Here is a 20,571-nt window from a genome sequence, read left to right as displayed (position 1 = left end):
CAGAGCAGACGTTCATCGTGAGACACAACCCCCTCCCATCCCTGAAATCGGTCACAGAGAATCGATCTAAAATTTCTTCCACGATCCACGAGTGGTGGAGGAGGGGGTTCGATGCGTTTTCGTTTGGGGAGAGATACGTCGATAATCCGGCCTAGAATCCGGTGAATGGGGACGAGGGAGTAATTAGCATCGGCCGCCATCGGAACAATCTGGATCGCGAGGCGATCGGGATCGCTCGAGTGGCCGGGCTTCTTGAATAATCGAAACGCTATTCCGGAATTATCGATAACGATAAACGCGGCGATCCACCCTCCTCCTCTTCTAAATTGCCTTAGGCATCTTATCGCCGAATAATTTATTAGATCGACGTAACCGGGATGGCTGTGACGAGACATCTTCGACTCGGTATGGCGTATCGGGAACGAATACGACCGACGTTCCACGCGATTATTTACAGATATACGATCAGCTCTCGAATCGGTTATTGCGATTCTCACGTTTTGCACGCGAAATGGAACATTTATTTATAGAAGAATTTTAGATATTCTGTACCTCTTCGCGGTTGGAATACTTTTGAAACGGATTGAAATTAATTAACCCTTTGCGAGTGGTGACTATAATCGATAAAAAGATTGTACTGGAGAGTACATCTCTCTTGATTCTGATTGGATTGATTCTGATACCAAGAGTATACTTTGAACGCGCGTAACATATAATTTGGACGTCGAAACAAGTTTCTTCTCTGTCTTTTTTTAATTCGACAGTCGAGTATTTGTACAATAGAAAATTTATCATTCTCGATTAAATTACTGAGAATTACAATTTGAAATATTAAATAATTACCCTAAATCCTATTTTTTATTTATAATAATTTCAAAATAATTGTAAATATGTAAATAACTGAATATTTACTACTTATTTTCATGCTTCTCGTATAATAACACGAAACGTATTATTATATTTGTTATGTAACAAATTAAAAAAAGTGTAGATAATACAAGAGGGTATCAACACCGACGCGCAACTTTTGAACTGTCCCGTTCAGTGACGTTAGAGTTTAAAAAACAAGGTTCTTTTCCTTAATTTAAAGAAAAAAAATCACGCGTCGGTGAACAGTGTTGAAATCGATACTTTCCGTTACCGAAACTTTTCTTTTGTAACGCGTCATTTCCTCATCCGTCACGCATGAGCCGAGCATCCCATAAAACTTCTTCCCCGTCTAAACAGAACCGTGGAAACGGCACGTTTTTTTTTTTTGTTCTTCAGGGCGTAATAAAAGTCAGGCCATCCACCAGCACTGGTTTATCGGAAACAGGGGAATCCTCTCGTCCGTTTAATCTTGTTGCCATAGACGAGCGAACGTCCTAATGCAGTCCCCATTACGTGATGTTGAACGTCGTCGTCAGACTGTTCAATGACGCCCGTTCCACGGATTCTCCTCCCGCGTTAACGATCGTGAGTCAACTAGTGCTTTTAAGTAGTAAAGTTTGGTAATTGTCGGCCACCGGGTGTTGAACGAGCTGTGGGGCGCATCGAATTTACCCTCTTGTTCCTGGTGGACGAAAGATTATTCGTCGTTCACCTCGTTCGATGAACGAATTAAACGAAGAGAGTTTCTTTTTTTTTTGTTTCCATCGTTCGTTCGGAATCTTTGGAAAAGGATGAATTTTGAAATAAACGGGACGTTTTTTTGAAATTCTCATAGTGATTCGTAGATCGGATGTATCGATGTTCCGTTTTCTTCGAGTGAAATTTTTATGGAACCGAAAGTTGAAGAGAAATAATTTTTTGAAGAATTTAACAATGCATTCGAATCTGAGATTTTCGAAACGTTTGAGAAGATCTTGAACAATTGCATCACGACGTAAACGTGTCCCCTATATATATATATATAATAAATCCTTTGTATGATCCTTTCTATTGTATCACTATATTTGTGATTGATCGAGTTGCATTTGAAACGCGAAGGGGGAGGGAGGACGGAAAAAAGATAGCACGGAAATATACGTAAACAAGAGAAATTGTTTAATTTCAATGACAATAATTTATTTAACAGCAATCACTCTTCAGATTATTCTGTTTTTGCGTTTCAATTATCGTCCCCCTCCCAATCGTATCAATTCACATTCTCTTGATTACCACACAACTGAAACCATGCCCCAACTACTTTTAATAATGAATAATCACGTACAGTGGATAAATTAACACTAACCGTATACCGTATATAATTATCCTCCCATTACAATATATTAATCCTAGAATAGATCGATCATTAAACATCGACAAGTATCTAATCACGCGAGTGAACAAGTAGATATCTGTTTTCTAATTAAAATTTCTAATTACATCGTATAATTTATATATACGGGTACGTATCTATCAGCCCCGTTATAGAATAAACTGATCAATTAATTAAACGGAATCGACATCGGGAACGGAATTATGTTCTGAATATCTAATTCAAAGTTTCCCAAACCCGCAACAACTTCTTCCCTTCCAACTCTCCATCATCTTCCAAAATTTACTCTCAATGTTCCGTTTCGATTTCAACGAATTAAATTTCGAAAATAAATCGTTCACAGATTAAAAGAAAGAAAGAAAAACGAATATTGCGCGAAATATAATATTCTTTCGAAGGGAAGAAGGATAATCCCAAAGGACTGATATTATCATTTCGACCGGAATTGCTAATTATTCTCGGTTTGATTAAAAGGTTGCTTCGAGTCCATCTTCGAATTCGAATCAGCTCAGTCCCTCGATCAATTTCTCCGAATTTCTACCGCGTTTCTCGCGCGTTATTTACCCCCCCTCGATAGGATCAAAAGATGAAGGATCTACGATTGCAAAAAAAGAAAAAAAAAGAAAGAAAAAAGACGGACGAACGACTCTCGTAAAGCCGATTATTAATACTCGGATGACGCCGATCAACGAATAATTGACCGAAAACTGTCGGTTCGACAGGTCGTCCGATTAATCCTCCATGGATTCAATTAAGCGGTGATCGATTAGAAGGAGAGCGCAAATTAAAATTGAAAGTCCTAAGTCTGAAGGGAAATATCAATCCCTTCGATATCCCGATTCCCGCTCGTTCTCGTTTCTTAAAAAGGCGGGCTCGAGTTGTGGAAGAATTGAACTCGATGGATCGACACCCCGTCAATTTTTGATTTTTCACGTTTCCAGAAGGATTTCAGAAAAAAATTTGTCTCCGAAGAAGAATTAAAATTGGACAGAATTATTTCGAAAAGAAATAATTATCGCAAAATTGTGGGCGGTAAGCGGATATAAACACTTTACAAAGTTTATCTCGTGTTATTCCCCTTTTCCTATTAATATTTATCGCGAGAGGCAACCTCTATTTTCTTGCCAAGCTTCTCTCGTTCTCTCATTGTCAGAGACACCGGTTGAATGGTAATTCAGTAATTTCCGAAGACGTGTTATTAATTCATTCCGTGCGAATAAATTTCCAACGGCGGGGAGACGCGGTTCCCGCCGAGAACAAAACGAAACTGAAAGCAAGGAGGGAGGGAGGATTGGGAGAATTCCCTAATTCCCTCGCGACTCGACGCCCTCGGGGTGATAATTTCCAGAGAGGAGGTCTCGCTGTTCGACAATTAGTTTGTTTCAGTTGCAACGCGGTGGGGATTAACGAACAATTAATACCGGTTCCCTCTACCCGGCGTTAGAGGAGGACCTTTTCCTTTCAAAGCCCCCCCTCTCGTTCATATTTGTTCGATCGCTTTCGTTCCATCCGTCATTGTTGATTTTATCCCGTAACGTCTCTCTCTCTCTCTCTTTCATTCAACAGCCATTCAACCCCCTCTCTATTTGCTTTGCCTCCAGCCGCTCCTCCAACTTCTCGCTGAATCGCTCTTATTACGTACACCCATTTCCATCAATTTATTTTCGTCTCGTCTCTTTGGAAATCGATCAACAACAATACGACGACGACGACGACGACGACGATACCTCTCTTTATTTATTTTATATTTCCCTCCCTTTCCCTCCACTTATCGCCACCTCCTCATCGAGAATCTCGCCCACCCGCCATCCCCTTCGGCAACTTGTGCAAACATCGTCTCAGACGGCGAGCAAATTCCTCAAAGCTCCACCGCGGTGGTGGAATCGGCCTCTTCGTGCCGACACCTCGAATACCTTAACACTTTGCCTCGCCTCCCGTCTCGTGTCTCTCTCTCTCTCTCTCTCTCTCTCTCTCTCTCTCTCTCTCTCTCTCTCCCCTTCCTTTTCCCGACCGCCGCCATTATGGTGATTCAATGCGTTCGAGATCGAATATCCAGAGAGGCAGGCAGCGGTGCAACACGTTGCATCGGTATGCGAACGAGCCGCATGCCGACCTCCTAATCGCTCGACGACCATCTACGTAGACGACGCTATGCGACTACGTTACCAGTGGATCATCCCTTCGTTCGAGTGCATTTCGCCCGGTTTAATCCCTTCGCGGGGGATTAATCGCTCCATTTCGACGTGGCCGAGCAACCAAGATTTTCCAATAATTTTCGCCTATCGTCGTATAAATCGAACATTGACCCGTGTTTCGGATCTTGGAGAAAATATTAAATTTCCCTCGTTTAATGGAATTTAATTTTAGATCGCGGCAGATTCTGGATCAAAAGTTAAAACTTAGTTACGAATTCATCCATCTACTCGTCCCTGTCGTTATCGATGCACGAGCTCGTTTAACGAACCTCTATTAAATTACAAGAATGAATGTTTCCAATATCCCATCGATCCTAAATTATTTCTCCGATCTCGTATACGATCGATTCGACTTTATCCCGTCCCCTCTCTCTCCAGAATGATCTCGATCCAATCGCCCATCGACGCATTATTATCAACACCAAATATCCAGCTGAAAGGAAACTGCTACTCATCTCCTCGCCGATGAAAACCGAGATCGACGAAATAAATCACGCTCGCGGTAGAAGAAGAAGAAGAAGACAACCCCCAACACCGCCACCCTTTCTCTCGATATCCTCGAATCAATTATGCGGAAGAAAGGGTCGAGCCAGCCAACGATTAATCGTCCGTTTCACGCTCTCTCTGTGAGTGAAATTTCGAGACGAGGCTGATCCCGTCTTCTCCTTCCTTCTCCCCTTTCTCTCTCTCTCTCCACTCCTCGAGAAAGGGGGATGGCGAGCAGGTGGTCTTTCGCAACCCGTGCGGGTCTCGTCGATGGTCCGCTATTAATTAGAACGCGGGCCGTTCTCTCAAACAGAGAGCCGCCGATCGTCCTCCTGGCGCGCGATCTTCGATCTTCTCCTTCTGCTTTTCCACCTCGTCGTTCACCCGCATGCTAGACGGTGGACACTGTTCTCTCTCTATCTCCCTGTGTCTCCTCCTCTTTCTTGGAAACGGATGGTGCATCGAAAATGTTAAACTAAAATTAGTGTGGAGTAGGAACGAGGTCAGGGAGCTTTGGTCTCCGTCTGTACACGTCCGTTCGTGGGTAACGCAGTTGAACGGACTCGTTTCTTGCTTCGAAGAAAAACTTTCGTGTCGGAACGTCGCGTTTCCTTGCTCTCTTTCTCTCTCTCTTCTTTCTTGGTGGCGATTGTGATGCATGGGTGATCCGGTGAAATTGCGTGGAACGACGTGGCCATGTTTTAAACGTGATTGTTTATGGAGATTTATCGAACGTGTCCGGGAAAATTATTGACTCGTTCCGTTGGAAATTCTTATTTCTTATTCTTGAGAAGCAAAGCTACGAATAGTGTTTAATAGGTTTTAGATTATTAATAATTGGACAATAATCTAGAACAAGTTGTATAGAACGAATTTATTAACTGTTAAATCAACTTTAATTTAAAAATAATCTCTCGTCGAATACTTATTATTACGCAAAATAATTATACTTATTTCGAAATTATATCCAAATAACTCAATTTCCTCTCGGTGTCTCTTTCCATTCTATCTTCTCGTCACACGATTCCCAATTATTATCTTTCGTAATCACGTTTCGTTAATCCACGCGCGAGATCACCCAAAAATCGCAACGTTCGTCGCATTACTCGAGCGGAAACGATTTCCTCGCTCGAGAACGTTGTTCATTCCTCGTCGTAAGAATTCGAGGAGAGAAGCGAGCTCGATCGAACGATTGACGCCTGTGACGAGGAAATCAAGCGAGAAGCCAGCCTCCCGCGCGAGAATCCGGCGGAATCGCGAGCAAAAAGAGAGAAATATATTAAACCGAGGCGGAAATCGCGACACCCTCGGATCGAAGAAGAATCGACAAGATTCTTCTTCCTCCTTCCTTTATTCTTTCCTCCCCTCGAATCTCCCTTAATGTTACGCGGCCTTCGACGACGGGTTCTCGTTGGAAAGACGAAGCCAATTGAAATTGTCTCGAATCAACCCGCGATCTTTGTTTCCCTCGTTTGCTCCTCCTACCTCGTGTTTGAAAATCGGCGAACTTCCAATCTCGTGGAGGAGAACAGAAGGATATTCTTGTCGCGAGAAATTCCATTTTCTTTCGCGTTTCGATTCGTAAAAATTTGTCGAGACTTCTCTCGGGGATGTGAGAACAGGGCTCTGTCCTCCTCGAAGTTTATACAAAGCCTCCACACCACCGCTTTATCCACTTTTATCGTGGATAAAACTTCTCGAATTTCGCATTCATAGGCTCGGCTTCGTCCACAACCGTTCTCGCCGCTTTCGAGGGCTTGGTGTTTTCTCGAGTGGAGGGGATGGCTCTCTCGATAAAGGGTTTTATTAAAAGAGCAGTTAGAATCGCGTTCTCAAAGGGGGGAGGGTGAAAGGGCCGCGTCTCGAATAAATACCTTTCGATAGACGGCAACTTGAAACGCGCGAGTCTTGTCTGCCCGCCGCCGCAACCCTCTTTGCACCCCTACGATTCTCCGCCCCACGATTCGCTGACTCTGCGCGCCTCCTTCTGCTTGCTACGGTCTTCGAGACGATCGAGAACGATCGCGAGCGAGGGGCGGGTTGAATAGAGAGGAGGGTGTTCTAAATTGCGGATGCAAGGATTGGTTTGAAGTTACCAAGCGCGTTTCGGGGATGGGATGAATCCGAGGAGTTTGCGGAATTTAGAAATTTTCCATTCCACGGTTTTCTGCTGATTAATCCCTTCCACGCTTCTTCTTATTTTCCATGCTTGGTCCACGAAATAAACTAAACTTCATCTGTTTTTCCTCCCCCCACCCCCCTCTCCGATTATACGCAATTACGTTCGAATTCGTATAATGTGATTTTGTTGATTAAAAAATGTATCGTGTGTATTTGTATAATTTAATTTCGTTAATAAATATATCGATATCGTTCAATCGTGCGAGAGAATTCGCACCTACTTGAACAACGCTCAATTTACGCGAAATTTTTATCAAATTTCCGCTCGATCGAGCAAAACCAGGGGGAGGGGGGGAAAAAAGAAAAGAGAAATAGCGATAAAAAGACAAGACAGAAGATAGACGGGGATACAATAAGTCATTCCTCCTCTAATAATCGTGTACAACGCTCGATATTAATCGACGGATATACGCTTGAATAAATCACGATTCGTAATGCGGCAAATGAATCGGGATTTGCGAACGTGACACCGGCTTTTTATTAATATTTCCCTTATCCTGCGAAAAACGGTTTGAAACGTATGTATATTATATTTTTCCACCCTCCAACGCAGTTTTCATCCCCCCATTTTTTTCGCACCTACGTACGCGTAATATCATACACACACATACACACGCGTGTATATACGTAAAAAATGACGGTTCCACGGTTTCGAAAATAATTCCTTTTATTATACCGTTCGTTCTCCGCTCCCAAGCTTGTAACGAAAATATTAGCGATTTTTATTACGCACGTGAAATACACCGAGTAAACACATATAGACGTGAACACGACAACACCACGTTTTCGTTACGTTTTCACGCACGCACGCACGCGTGTCCTCGCCTCGAATAAAATGCAAACCGATCGCAAAACGTTTTGAAACGTGCGTTGAAACTAACAAGACCCGCGAATCATTCGATAACACGTGGAACATTCCGAAAATCAGCATACGTTGCGGCCAAATTTGTTTCAACTTTCGCCGTGTTTTTCTCTGTTCCATTCTTCTCTCTCTCTCTCTTTTTTTTTTTTTTTTTTTTTTTTCATCGAACAGAACCACGCCAATCGCTGACCAGTATTTAACGTCGAAATTCCATTTACTACGTATAGCGGAGAATTCCCTATCGAGACGTGATTTTTCGTCCGTTTGTTGCATCGAAATACACCTACCTGCCCGCTCCGTTTTTTCCCTTTCTGAAGAACTCGTTTTCGAACGGTCGATTCTCTCGTTTCAGGGACGTCGAGACGTTACGCGGTTAACGTTGGTATTCCATGGAACGTTGGTTGTTCCGTCGAAATTTTTCCGTGGTTTCTGTTTTCCCTCTTTTTCGGTTTTTTAATTTACCGACGCGTGTAAAATCGAAGAGAAAAAAAGTAGAGGGAAAAAAAAAAAAAAAAGAACAGACGTTCAATCTCGTAATTGATAAATATCAGTATTTACAAATAGAGAAGAGAAGGGAAAACGATGTTTCGCGATGGAATTCAAGGGATGCCGCCGACGAGTATTCCAGCGAGTATTCCTTCCTTCCTTCCTTCCTCTCGTTTCTTTTTTTTTTTTTTTTTTTTTTTTAATCGAGAAACCCGCCGTTGGCCACGAATTATAACGGCAAATATTGCAAGCAAGCTCGTGGCCTAATTATTTTTTAACACGATCCATCCCCATTGGATCTCTGATTCCGATCAGCGAGTTCATCGAACGACTCTTTCTCCTCGATGAAACTTCACTTCCTCTTCTTCTTCTACCGATTGTCTCTAGACGATTTATTAAGTCTCATCACGATTGGAAAGTTATACAAAGAGAAGAGAACTTTAAGAGGTATTTTCCTCTTCTTTTAAAATAAACGTCGTTTCCTGTAGAACTTTTTCAACAACAGACACTTTCCAAATAACGTTAACCTCTGGTATTCCCAATTTCCCAAATGCTATTTGCCCCGAACCCATCAAAAAGGAGATCTGAAAGAAACCTGTGATCTTTTTACTTACGAGATTTCTCCACGGCGAAAACCGATAAACTTTGCTATCATATTTGTAAGAAAGTTTCGGGAAAAAAAAAAAAAAAAAAAAAAAAAAAAAAAAAGAAAAAAGAATACATTACGTTATTTCTTTCTATCGTAGAACCGTATCCATATCGGATTCGAATCCGTGCCGGTAATCCCCGTATCGGGGGTCTTCATGTCTTATTCCAAGGACTCCTTCTCTCCTCCTCGCTTCTCCCATGTTATTGGCCCTGCTATCTTCGATGTAAAGATCCCCTCGATTCCAAGCCATTCCAAAAAATTATCCACGCGGTATCTTCCACGACTTGGAAACGACTTCAAAATGAACTTTGCACTCCACGGCGGAAAATTAGATTCATATCTACGGTGATTCGGTTACCGGATGGGCGGCCGACGCCCATTGAAGCCGTTTCTTGGAATCAGCGATTAGCCAACAGAAGCGAGTAGACGAGCTGCCTAAGCGCACTTTTTCCTTAGCGGTAACTTTCCTTAAGCGAGTGCAAACGAAGTTTCGAACAAACTGCGTTCGCCGGGGGGGAGTGGGGGGAGGGGGACGGAAGGAAGATTAAAAAAGTATGGTAAAAAGGGATCAGGTTGTTGGAACCAGGTTGAGCGTCAGCTTGGCTCGTCCACCGGCCATTTCCCCAAGTTCCAGGCAAGTATGCATATTACCCGGCCAATTTTATTAACCCTTTAGAGTAGCCCGTCACGGAACATCGGTTATCCCTGCCTCTTTTAAACGGCGGAAGGGTACCCCAAGGAAACGGTAAATGAATTTTTCGACCAACCGGCTTACACTCGCGTACTATATGAAACTTATAGTATAATGTTGTCATCGAGTAGCAGATGAAAAGAAAAGTTCGTGTAAATTTAATTGTCGAGAAATATCTTAAATAAAAAGTTGTATAATTCCGTCTAAAATTCCCTGTAGTTTCGAATTTTTCGCTCCTGGAAAAAAATCATTTTCAGATTTATTCGACTTACTCTTTCGACAACAACAAGTTTGGATTTTTCTGTAACATACATCGCATACACGGTTAAGGTGTTTTTATCGCCGTTTTAATAGAGCAACGTTAACAACCGGTGTATTACCATGCAAATGCCTGGTAAAACTTTCCGCTTTTTTCTGAATAATTTCTATCGTCGGTACCGATCTTTGTTTCGCTAGAGCTCGCCAAGATTCGAGATACCCCCGGGTATTTTTCTTCGTCTTATCGAAATCGTTCTCCCGGCTCGGGATCCCGAAATTGTTTCCAACGGAGATTTCGTGGCTCTCGTTAATTTTCGAGTATAAAACGATCTCGAGCCATTTAACGCTGCAATAAATCGTTGATATCGCGCAACGTTTCCATCGCACGCAAACAATTTCCGGAAAAATATTCCTCCGTGGTGAATGATGTGTGTATATGTATATACACATATATACATATATATACAGGCACATCTTGGAAATCTTATTGACACTTTACAAATGCAAATGGAAATATGATCGTGTCATATTTAAAAATTAATTTAATCGAGAAACAACAAACGCCTTTTTTCCTCGTCGTCGAGGATGTTTCTTTTATCTGGTCAGGGATATGTAAAAAAAAAAAAAAAAAAAAAAAGAAAAGAAAAGAAAGGAAGAAAAAAGGAGGAAAAAGATGAAAGGGAAGAGAAATTGCACAATGTTTGAAACGATCGTTTCCTCCCCTTCGACACAGAAACGTTCGTCGATACGAGTCGAATCGACTGCACTCCAACGAACCATATTCATCGAGCTTTTCACCGGCCACCATTATTCCTTCTCGTTATTATTGCCACGGCGCGATAGCGCGAGGCGTTACAGAATCGAACACAACAACGGTTGATGAATGGAAAAGAATCGCGATCGACCGAATATATTCGAGGCTGGCCGTCAATTGACGATGCGAATACCGATACGAGCAAAGGTCTCTCTCTTTCTCTCTCTCTCTCTCTCTGTTTACACTTTTGGGAGGGGGCAAAAAAAATACGTAGAAACAAGCGAGAAATATAATAATAAAGAGAAAAAAAAAAAAAAAAAAAAAAAAAAAGAAATGGAAAAGGAAAGACGAGAGTGTAATATTCGCGACTCGGTGTATTCTCGGAGGAAAATTTCCAAGAGAAATTAAAGGAAAGAGACGTTTGATTAATCGCGGAAAGGGTTTAATTACTGTTTGCAGAAATGGTTTGGAAGACGCATCGTGGAAAGTTTCATCGACGACGACGGTGGATCGCCAGCCACAGGCTACGCTGGGTTTTTCCCCTGAAACAGGGGATTGGCGGAATCGCTGGACTGCTGCCAGCTGAAAGGAACTCTCTCTCTTTCTCTCTTTCTTGAGCTCGAGGGGTTAATTGGCTTAATTTTCTTGAAGAACGGGGCTTCCTGCTCGCTTCTTTCCCCCAACGAAAACGTTGTTCCTCCGCGGAGAAAAGTTGCTTCCTACTCCTCCTCCTCGTTCGACTCTTCACTTTATACGGTAATTAACGCCTGGACTCGTTTGCGCCTTCTTTGCCCCGAAATGGATGTAACTATCGTTCCATCCCTTGTTTCTTCTTCTACGCACGTCCATTCCACAATCGTATTTTATCTTCTTTGTGCATCATCTTCACGACGAACTTGTATTACGAATATCGAAGTTTCGTCGTCAATTATCGACGACTAGGTTAATTTAAACTAATTGTAGGGAATAAAATCTCGAGTGTTCGCATCAAATGTTGAAAATACGAATTTTACGCGAGGTTTAGAGGAAAAACAAACCGTGAAACGATAAAATTCTTTGAGAAATTATTCGTTTCGACGTAATCGCGATATCGAACGATATCCCATAAATGACAATGAACAATTTTCGAAATTACACCCCTAGATACCTCCTTTATCGCGGGCACGCTCCCCTTATCACGCGTGCCCCAATAACGGGTGCATAGAAAATTCACATTCCTATTATAATCTGCACGGTGGATGCACGGCCCCGCTAATAGCGGCGTGCAACAACGTATCGTGGTAAACGGCAAATTTTCCCGATCCTCGCTCCCCCCCCATCCCCTGCTTTATCGAGTCAAAGTCGGGAACGACAGCGTCAAAGGGAGCTCGGACCGCGGTGAAATTTTCATCGATCCTTAACGAGCTCTTTGTCCCCGGCAAAACCGAAAACAGTTCCGTGGCTTCTTTCATGCCTCGCAAGATATCTTTGTCCCCTCTCCCTCTTGCTTCCAACGATCGCCGTATTAGTCGCGAATAATTTACTAGCAATGCGGGCAAAACCCGTCCCATTATCGTCGCCCTGCTTTAAAAGCCTCTCGCAAAACGTAAACAGGGCAATTTCCCTCGCTCGTATACATGTCGATATTTGAGCAACGAGGCGAGATATTTCCGGCTCCACCATCCTGCTATCTCTACAATTTTGATTTTCAACAATTGCAAAAATATCTAAGGGAGAAAAAGAAATTGAAGAATGTATATGGAAGATGTAAGATTTGTTTCTACTCGAGAGAGCTTGTCACCATCGTCATCGCCATCTCAACGACTCCAAGTTACTCAAAATATCGCTCATCCCCGATCGAGGCTGACCTCGCGCGTCCACATCGCCGGCCTGAAAATTGATGCCTCTTGAATTAAGGTCGAGTTAAGAGGCGAGTATCGGAAAGACGTTGGACGTTAAATCGACGTTTAAGAGGGACGACGATTCTCGTCGATAATCCCGCTTTTATCGCGCGGGATCGCTTTGAAATATCGAGCATCGCTCGATTTGTCAACCTGATCTCGCGGGAGGAAGGATATTACGAAAACGACGTGGAAAAAGAGAGGAGTCGAAAGCGATTCGACGGACAAAGAGCGAATATCTCCGTGAAATAAAAATTATAAGGCCTTCCCTTTGAAGAATAGGGAGGGGGAGGGGTGAAGAGGGAGGGGTAAAATCCCGATTTCGTTGTATCGCGTATAACGGTTAATTGCCGTTACTCGCGTGCGCTCCATTTCTCCTTCCATTTTTCCCCAGAAGAACAAATTGGATAAGCATTGCTTGCCCGCTTTTACCACTCCGTCCGATATAATCGACGATTAACCGGGCGGGGAGAACCGAACGCGCCCCTTTGCGCGCCGTGGCACGGATTTTAATGGAACCGCGTCGAACGCAATGTAAAAAAGGAAAGAAGAGAAGGCTCGTGTACGATCGAATAATCAGACATACAAGAAACACGGGTTGCGATTTGTTAATATAAATTGCGAAGAAAGATCCTTCTCGGCGAGACACGAGTTTAATCGAAACTATGGTATGCGTTCGAAAAATGTAAAAAGGTTCCATCCGTTCTTTCCATTCTTAAGAATAAGATTATCGTTCGTTCGATTCGAGTCGATTCGCTTATTTGTATATATTCTCGATCCGAATATTTGCAAATTAAACCGATTGTGTACGATCGAGTGGAAAGTGGGCCGAGGAGGATACTGCGAAACGATATCGGATCATCGAAACGGTTAGAACACGTCGACAAGAGATGTGAGCGAAGGGAGAAACGAATTAATACGCGCGAATAAAGGAGAAAATTCAAAGAACGGGGCAGGAACGGGGGAAAGCAGAATCGAATCTGGGGTGGAGTAATGCACAAAGGCGCGGGGCACCATCACGACGTAAACACGCACCGTTTTCACCGGAATGTCAATATTCGACAGTTCAATTAATCCACCATGTATCATCCCTGCGGGGTGCACGGAGAGGGCACAATGTCCTGCTGCATCTACCTGGCTGCATTCCGTTCCCGGCCGAAAACCGCCAGCCCTCGACACAAACAGAGAGGGTGCACGAGGGGGGTTAACATGGTTGCATCCGGCGCGCAGGCCACGCGCTCCTCAGCCGCTCGATATTGTCTCTTGGATAAGTGGCAGCGGGAAAATGCGCTTGACACTTATGAGGCTACATTTCTTGAACGGCAGACACGGCTCTCCGCCGCGTTTTCCGCGCTTTTCCAACCCTCGTCTCCGTCGTCTTCGAGAACGACGCATGTCTGGAATGCGACCAGCAGAGAGGAGAGCTGTCAATGCGTCTTATATATGCGTTTTTTTCTTCTTTCCTTCTTTCTATCTCGACGATAATACGCTGCAAAATACTTTCTTTCCTCCCTTCGCCTTCTCTTTCGAGTTTAATATCCGATTCGTTACGATACACATAGGATGCGACGAGTTTACTTTCAAAACTGGCAGAATTTTATTTCTTTTGCACACGAATTCGGCCAATTAATTGTTCGCAACAATTTTTCCATGTATTGTTTCTCTCTCTCTATCTGCTTTCGATCAATTACATCTTTACCGTTTTAATCCCACCAAGATCGCAGATACTTTTCCATATATATATATATATATATATATATATAAAATTTACCATTGATCGATAACGATTCAGCTTCGAATTCTTCTTCTAACGTCACATTTACATACACACGCGCGCACCACGCATAAACGTAACACACACACACACTTACGTGGACGGGGTAAACGCAAGTAAACGAGAAAATCGCAAATTGGTGGCGCGCGTTGTTATCGTGGCCGAGCAGGTGTCTCGCATAATTTCTCTCCGCGGCGCAAATTTGGGCCGAAAGAAGGGGGCGGACGAATCGTGCCGGATCACGATTTCCGCCGTGATCAAACCGGTCGTGCACGTGCATGCACCTTCCCCCGAACAGAGAAGATTTACGAGGGCGCGCGATCTGTCCACAGAACGGACGTGCCAGCAGCGAGAGCAGCGAGGACGGAGCCGGGAGCAGCGCGAGCACCTCGCGAGGAGCGGGTAGCGGGTTCGGCCTCGGATGCACCGGGGGATGGCGCAGCGTGTTCGGGGCCGTCTCGAGCAGGGAGCTCAGGCTGTACGAGTGCGCCCCATGGAGCCCGGAAGCTTGGGCCTCGCCCAGCATCACCTGCCAATTGATCGCAACCAGGTGAGTGACGTTTTTATCACGTTTCGCGCGAATTATAGATCGAGAGAGGGAGTGTGTACGAGTTATCGACAGATCGTTGGAATGAGAATCGTGAAGAAGTTTTAGGATACAGGGGTAATAATAATGGCAATGGAACGGAAATTTGAGAGATGCAAGTGTATCAATCGAAGAGCGTATTTTGCTCCTGTTTTTCACACGCGATGAATAGAGGGTTCATTTTTATTTCCTCTTCTGCGAATCCAAATTCGATAATTGAAGAAGAGGAGTTACTTTATTTCGGTGAAAAGTTGAACTCGTAGCTTCGTTTCGCCAATCAAACAGGAAATCCTCCATTTTCCTAAATCTATCTCTCGGTTAATTACTCTTCTTCTATTTAAAAAAAAAAAATAATGGGGAGGGGAGAAACAAGAAAACAGAAATTCGTTCGACGAATCCAACGAATTCGTTCCACTGGTATAATAACAGAGATAGAAACTAGATATCCCTTATCTCTCTTCCCTGCATTTTCAATAAATGCACCGAGCACAAAGACAGTACACGCATTACATGTCTTCCACGCGAGGATTCATACCGATCGTAGCGCAAACCCTCTTTTCTTCTCATTATTTACATCACTTCCACAAATTTGCAAGCTTCTCCTCCTCTAACAAACGGGCTGTTGCGACGGTAGGTGGCGCGTGGATAATCGCGATCGATAGGCCGCGGAAACGAATCGGTGTCGCGGGTGCTCTCGTTTTAACGGTCCGCGCACGTAACAGCCGCGATACGAATAGCCGAGCGCGCGTATAATAGTCTTAATTAAAATAGTGGTCTAACGAACACCGCTAACTGCGGTAATCCGACGTGCCTCATCGGTAATCCCCCGGCTGTGCCGGCGAACACGAATGCGCTGGCCGGCCGCGTCGCGCTGGGCCCCGATATCGTGCCAAATTCTCTGCCTCCCCCTCCCTGCCTGCCTTGCGCGTATATACACGTGTTGGACGACGTGACATCTTCGCGCTTCTCCCCGCCCACACGAATATGGGATAGGATCGGCCGTGTCTCGTCCACGCCGATTCTTTCGAGGGACAATGCTCTCTCTCTCTCTCTCTCTGCCGATGTTTCCTTTAGATTCTTTAGATCGATGGATGGATTTGGAGAAAATGCCTCGTTTATTCGTGGAAATTACGTATTGGTATTATTAGGGGTAAATGTATCGTTTTTTCGAATGATACGTTTCCTTTAATTTCTCTCTCTAATTGTTCGAGCAATGTTACGAGTCGTGGTTACTGTAATTCGAAGAGGCAGACATAGTTTCGTGCTATTATTTGCTACACTATTCTTCTTCCCCTATTTTTATTTTATTTCTGATCGATCCGTTTTTACTTCCAACCCCATAATCTTTCCTAAATTAACGGATTGAAATTCTTTCCCACAATTCGATCACAATTTTTCCAGCGACCGAACGAATCAATCGAGCGATATCCCTTTGCTGCTTTCACTTGCCCCGAAATTCTGCCCATCTCCAACAATTTGCGAGACCTATTTCCCATCTCGAGTTGGGGCAAAAGCGACTCTATCATAATGTTGGGAGGGAATACCGGGTTCCATTTGTTCGGTTGCGGTGGCGTGTAACCGTGCAAGTAACCCAGGGCGACGTAAGATAGAGGCAGAGATGGAAAGAGACGCGAAAATGACCGCATTCCCCGGAATTGGATTTCGCTGGAGGGTGGTCGCGATCCGGAAAGTTAATGCAACCGAGGGAGGGACCTGGTGTGGTTAATTCTACGCTGGCATGGAAACGATCCGCTCCTCGATGTTTAACATTGAAGAAGCAGCAAGAAAAGAAAAGAGATTCGCATCGCCACTTTTGGAAAGGAAAATCGAGAGGCTGGCACGGGGGAGAGGGAAGAATTAGAATTTTGGAATAAATTGGAGAAAGAGATCGGAGAAACTTTTGCCGGATGAATTTTCTTCCGATTATTCCGAATAGAGAATCTTTGGTTCGTCAGAATCTGATTACGAGTCGGTCGAAGATATATAAAATCTCGTTTTACGCTAAAACTATCGTTTAAAATTTTTAAATTTACATTTTTCTTCCTCCCGTAATTTACCGAATAATAAATAATCGCAATCGTGCGAAAATCGTGGTGATAGGATAATAGTCGAGTAATACAGTTGTGCGTGTATATAGCTTTTAAGTGACGATCAACAATGGTAATCGAGTCACGCGATACACAAACAGTGGAAGAATCGAATTTCCAAATTTGAGCGTAGAAACGCGTCGAATGGACGAAATAAAAAAAAAAGGAAAAAAAAAAAAGGAAAAAAGAAAAACATGGAAAAAAAATCACGCATCGATCGATTTCCAGCGCGATTCTTGCTCGTGGATCGATTACGATGTTGGATTCGATTTACACGGCCGGGCAAAATAAGTAAAACGCGTAATAACGCGTTGTAAAAACGATGGAAAAAAAAAATGAACTCGTAAGCGATCAGATACGTTTTCCGCTCTCGATTCTCGTCGTCAGATAGTCGTATCCATTATTACTTTTTTTTTTTTTTCCAAATCTACGTAAAAACGTATTTTAATATCATGAGCTCGGCTCGATTTTTAATAACGTCGAGAATTTATTTATTCGGTTCAAGATCGAACAGATCGATATAATCGAACTGAATCGAAACGAACCAACGAATTTTTCGAATATTTTTTTCACCGTTCCCTCTCCCATCGTCGATCCTTTCGTTTTCAAATTTTTTTAACAATTGCGATTCGTTCCACGGCGAATTAAAACCATTTTTAAATTTGGATTTAAATCAAGAAGAATAAAAAACTAAGATTTGGCAAAGAAGAGACGCATCCCTTCTTAATTGGATTACACCTCTTCCCATTAGGAAAGCATTTGAACTTAATAAAAAAAAAAAAAAAAAATAACAAAGATACAAAAATCTATACATATATATATATATACACAATATTATTTAACCTGTCAAAAAGATTAATTTCTCCGCGAAATCTCTCACCTTTTTGTCATATCCGTGTCATACCCGCCATTAGGAAAATTTAATCACAAATGAGAGGAAGAGGGGGGGGAAAAAAAAAAAAGTTACAAGAAACGCGTGACCGAATAACGAGAACAAAATTACTTTTCCACCCGATCCCTTGCCCCACACACACGTTTCGCGCGCGCAAAAAAAAAAAAAAAAAAATGTTCGATCCATCCGAGCAAATCAAGCATTTCCCAAAAATCGGGCCCCGCTTTTAAATCTTGTTTACATGTTGCGTTGAGTTGACCGGCGGCGTGTCGGTTAAATGGCCGTCGCCGGCAATGGAGTGATTAATCGCGGTGATCGTAATTAACGATTTAGCAGGCCGCTCACGGAAACTTCAGAATCACGTACGCGCGCAAAGTCCCCCGACAGTAATCGTTGCCAAAGTAATCAGCCGAAATTAGCCCCCCTCCGCCCCCCTCCCTCGTTGCAAGCGGCAACTTGTTCGGTTATTAATTACCGGGGGCATCCTCGTGGCCGCCACGTTTAAATAACGATTTCCTTTATCACCGATTTCCATCCAATTTCCTACTCGCACGGTATTATTCAATTCCTCGCGCCCGATTCCTCTCCTCCCCGTCGAGCGAATTTTCGGCGCGAAACTTTCGTCCTTCACCCTCCTCCCCGCACTCCTCCTCTCTTCTAATTGGCGGCGATAAATTTTCTTTAAGAAATTTCGATTAAAATTATCCTCGAGGATGATTCATTCATTCCCCCATACGGGGAGGGGGATTCTCGGGGAAGTTTGATTCTCCGAGAGAGAAGCGGAGAGAGTTCGTTCGAGGGGTTTCGTATCTCTAAATCAGACTTGTCCAAAGTCGTGTTTCAGCGGTAGTCGGTCTTTGCAACGACGATATGGAAACTCCGGGGCACGGAGGATCGCACACGTGAGATTATTCGAGATTGTTCTCTCGGCTCGTGTATAATGGTGGAACGAACCGGGAGAACGGTACTTCGATATATACACAGACGGCTCTCGGTTCTGGAATAGTTTCGCAACGACGAAACCGCGATACCTTTCCTCCGAAGTCGTCTTGGCTTTTCGGCCCCTCGTGTCCTGTCGGAGACACGATTACTTCTCGATGGGAATAGAAGGGGAAAAATTGGCGCGAGATCTTTTTGCAGCGCTTAGAGCTGCATCGAAACTTTTAGAGATTTTTTCGATCCTCGATCGAAGGTATTCGAACCGATTAATCCGAAAGGGTGACGGTAATTAAGGGGTTCGAGTCGAGGCCGTTGTAAAAAGTTAAAGACCGTGACCTTGTAGGTGGAAAGTAGCGATCTCGAAAAGGGGTGAATCCGCGTTGGAAACGTTCCAACTCTCGACGCACGGAGAGGGCAGCACCACCGATTGCCTCGGTTAATTAATACCGAATGATTAATCGTCCGAGGTTACAACCCTCGTCAAACGAACCTCTGACGAGATTCCCGGCCTCGTGCGTGATTTCTTCCGAAACATCGAAACATTTTTCTTTTTCCTCCACGTTCGTTACGTTCCTTTTGATCCTAGAAAAATTAAGACCTAAATTTTCGCTGTTTATGATTACGAAGCAGCGCCGTGTATTCGCGTATAACATAAATATTTTTCATCGCGATAAAAATTCGCTCGATTCCTCTAACTCGATTCTCAACTCTCTAACCTCGTCTTCGATCAATCAAGATTAGCAAATCGCTCTTACATGCGGCGTTAAACTGGGGCGAGCGAAGTACGAGAGGAAATACGAGAAAGCAGAGGCAAACACACGCCCCTCTGTCGTGCCTCTCTCGTCTCCCTTTGAAGCAAAAGAGGAGGAGGAGGAGGAGGAAGAGGTCTAAATCCTAGGGAACTTGATTGAAAATCGACCCTTCCAATCGCAAAGTCGCGTTTTAAAATTGCTTATCGAGCTAAAACCGAGGTTACCCCTTTTATTAATCCACCAGTCGATTCCACAAGCTTTCGTTCGCGGTCCAGCAAGCAAAATTTCCAGCTCGCCACGCGCAGGATACGGGTGCCGTCTCGCCACGACCCTCCTCCCCCCGTCTTTCCCTCCGTTTCATCCCCTAAAATATAGCACGGTAGACACATCTCCAAGATTCGCCACGTTCCATCACGGACTCAGACACTGAGTAGTCTCCTCCTCCTCCTCTCTCGAACCTCGCGTTAAACGCTCGTGATTTATGTAAGAAGCTTGTCCTCTGTGGTTTCGAGAGAGAGAGAGAGAGAGAAAGGAGGAAAAGGCCGCGCCAAGGTGTACGTCAGTCCAAGATATGGGAATTTCGTGGCATTAGAGGAGAGTGGATGCGACGACGGCTCTCCTCGCAGCAATTTTCGACTCGTTTCCAAGCGGATCCGAGCGAACGATCATCCTCCTCCTTCTTCCCTCCACCCGTGGAAATATCGTTGCGCGCGTAGATCGAGAGAAGGGACCAGTGGTCCCACGCGCGAAACTTCGAGGACGTTGCATTATTCATCTCTACTCGTTTTTTGGATCGAGGCGATTTTTGAACGATTTTTTTGTTGTTTTTAAACTTTCTCTCGCGAATTCTTCCTCTCTTT

At 43.8% G+C, this 20,571-nt stretch overlaps 1 protein-coding gene and 1 long non-coding RNA gene across 2 annotated transcripts in view; one reads left to right on the top strand and one right to left on the bottom strand.

The window, feature by feature from the left end:
- LOC147656094 (uncharacterized) overlaps positions 1-20,571 on the bottom strand; it is a 76,712-nt gene that overhangs the window by 37,573 nt on the left and 18,568 nt on the right. The gene's annotated exons all lie outside the window — the stretch shown is intronic.
- Positions 1-20,571, top strand: part of LOC100872389 (beta-2-syntrophin-like) — a 57,283-nt gene that overhangs the window by 19,592 nt on the left and 17,120 nt on the right. Inside the window, exon 3 of the mRNA XM_086917223.1 lies at positions 14,788-15,005. Coding sequence (XP_086773349.1) covers positions 14,788-15,005 — 218 coding nt within the window. The remainder of the gene's footprint in view (positions 1-14,787; positions 15,006-20,571) is intronic.

The sequence above is a fragment of the Apis florea genome, unplaced genomic scaffold (assembly GCF_048593485.1).
Source record: "Apis florea isolate Af1SG1 unplaced genomic scaffold, ASM4859348v1 contig_3813_pilon, whole genome shotgun sequence".
Lineage (NCBI taxonomy): Eukaryota > Metazoa > Arthropoda > Insecta > Hymenoptera > Apidae > Apis > Apis florea.
The sequence above is the reverse complement of the archived record's forward strand: the minus strand, read 5'-3'. Positions and strand labels throughout refer to the sequence as shown.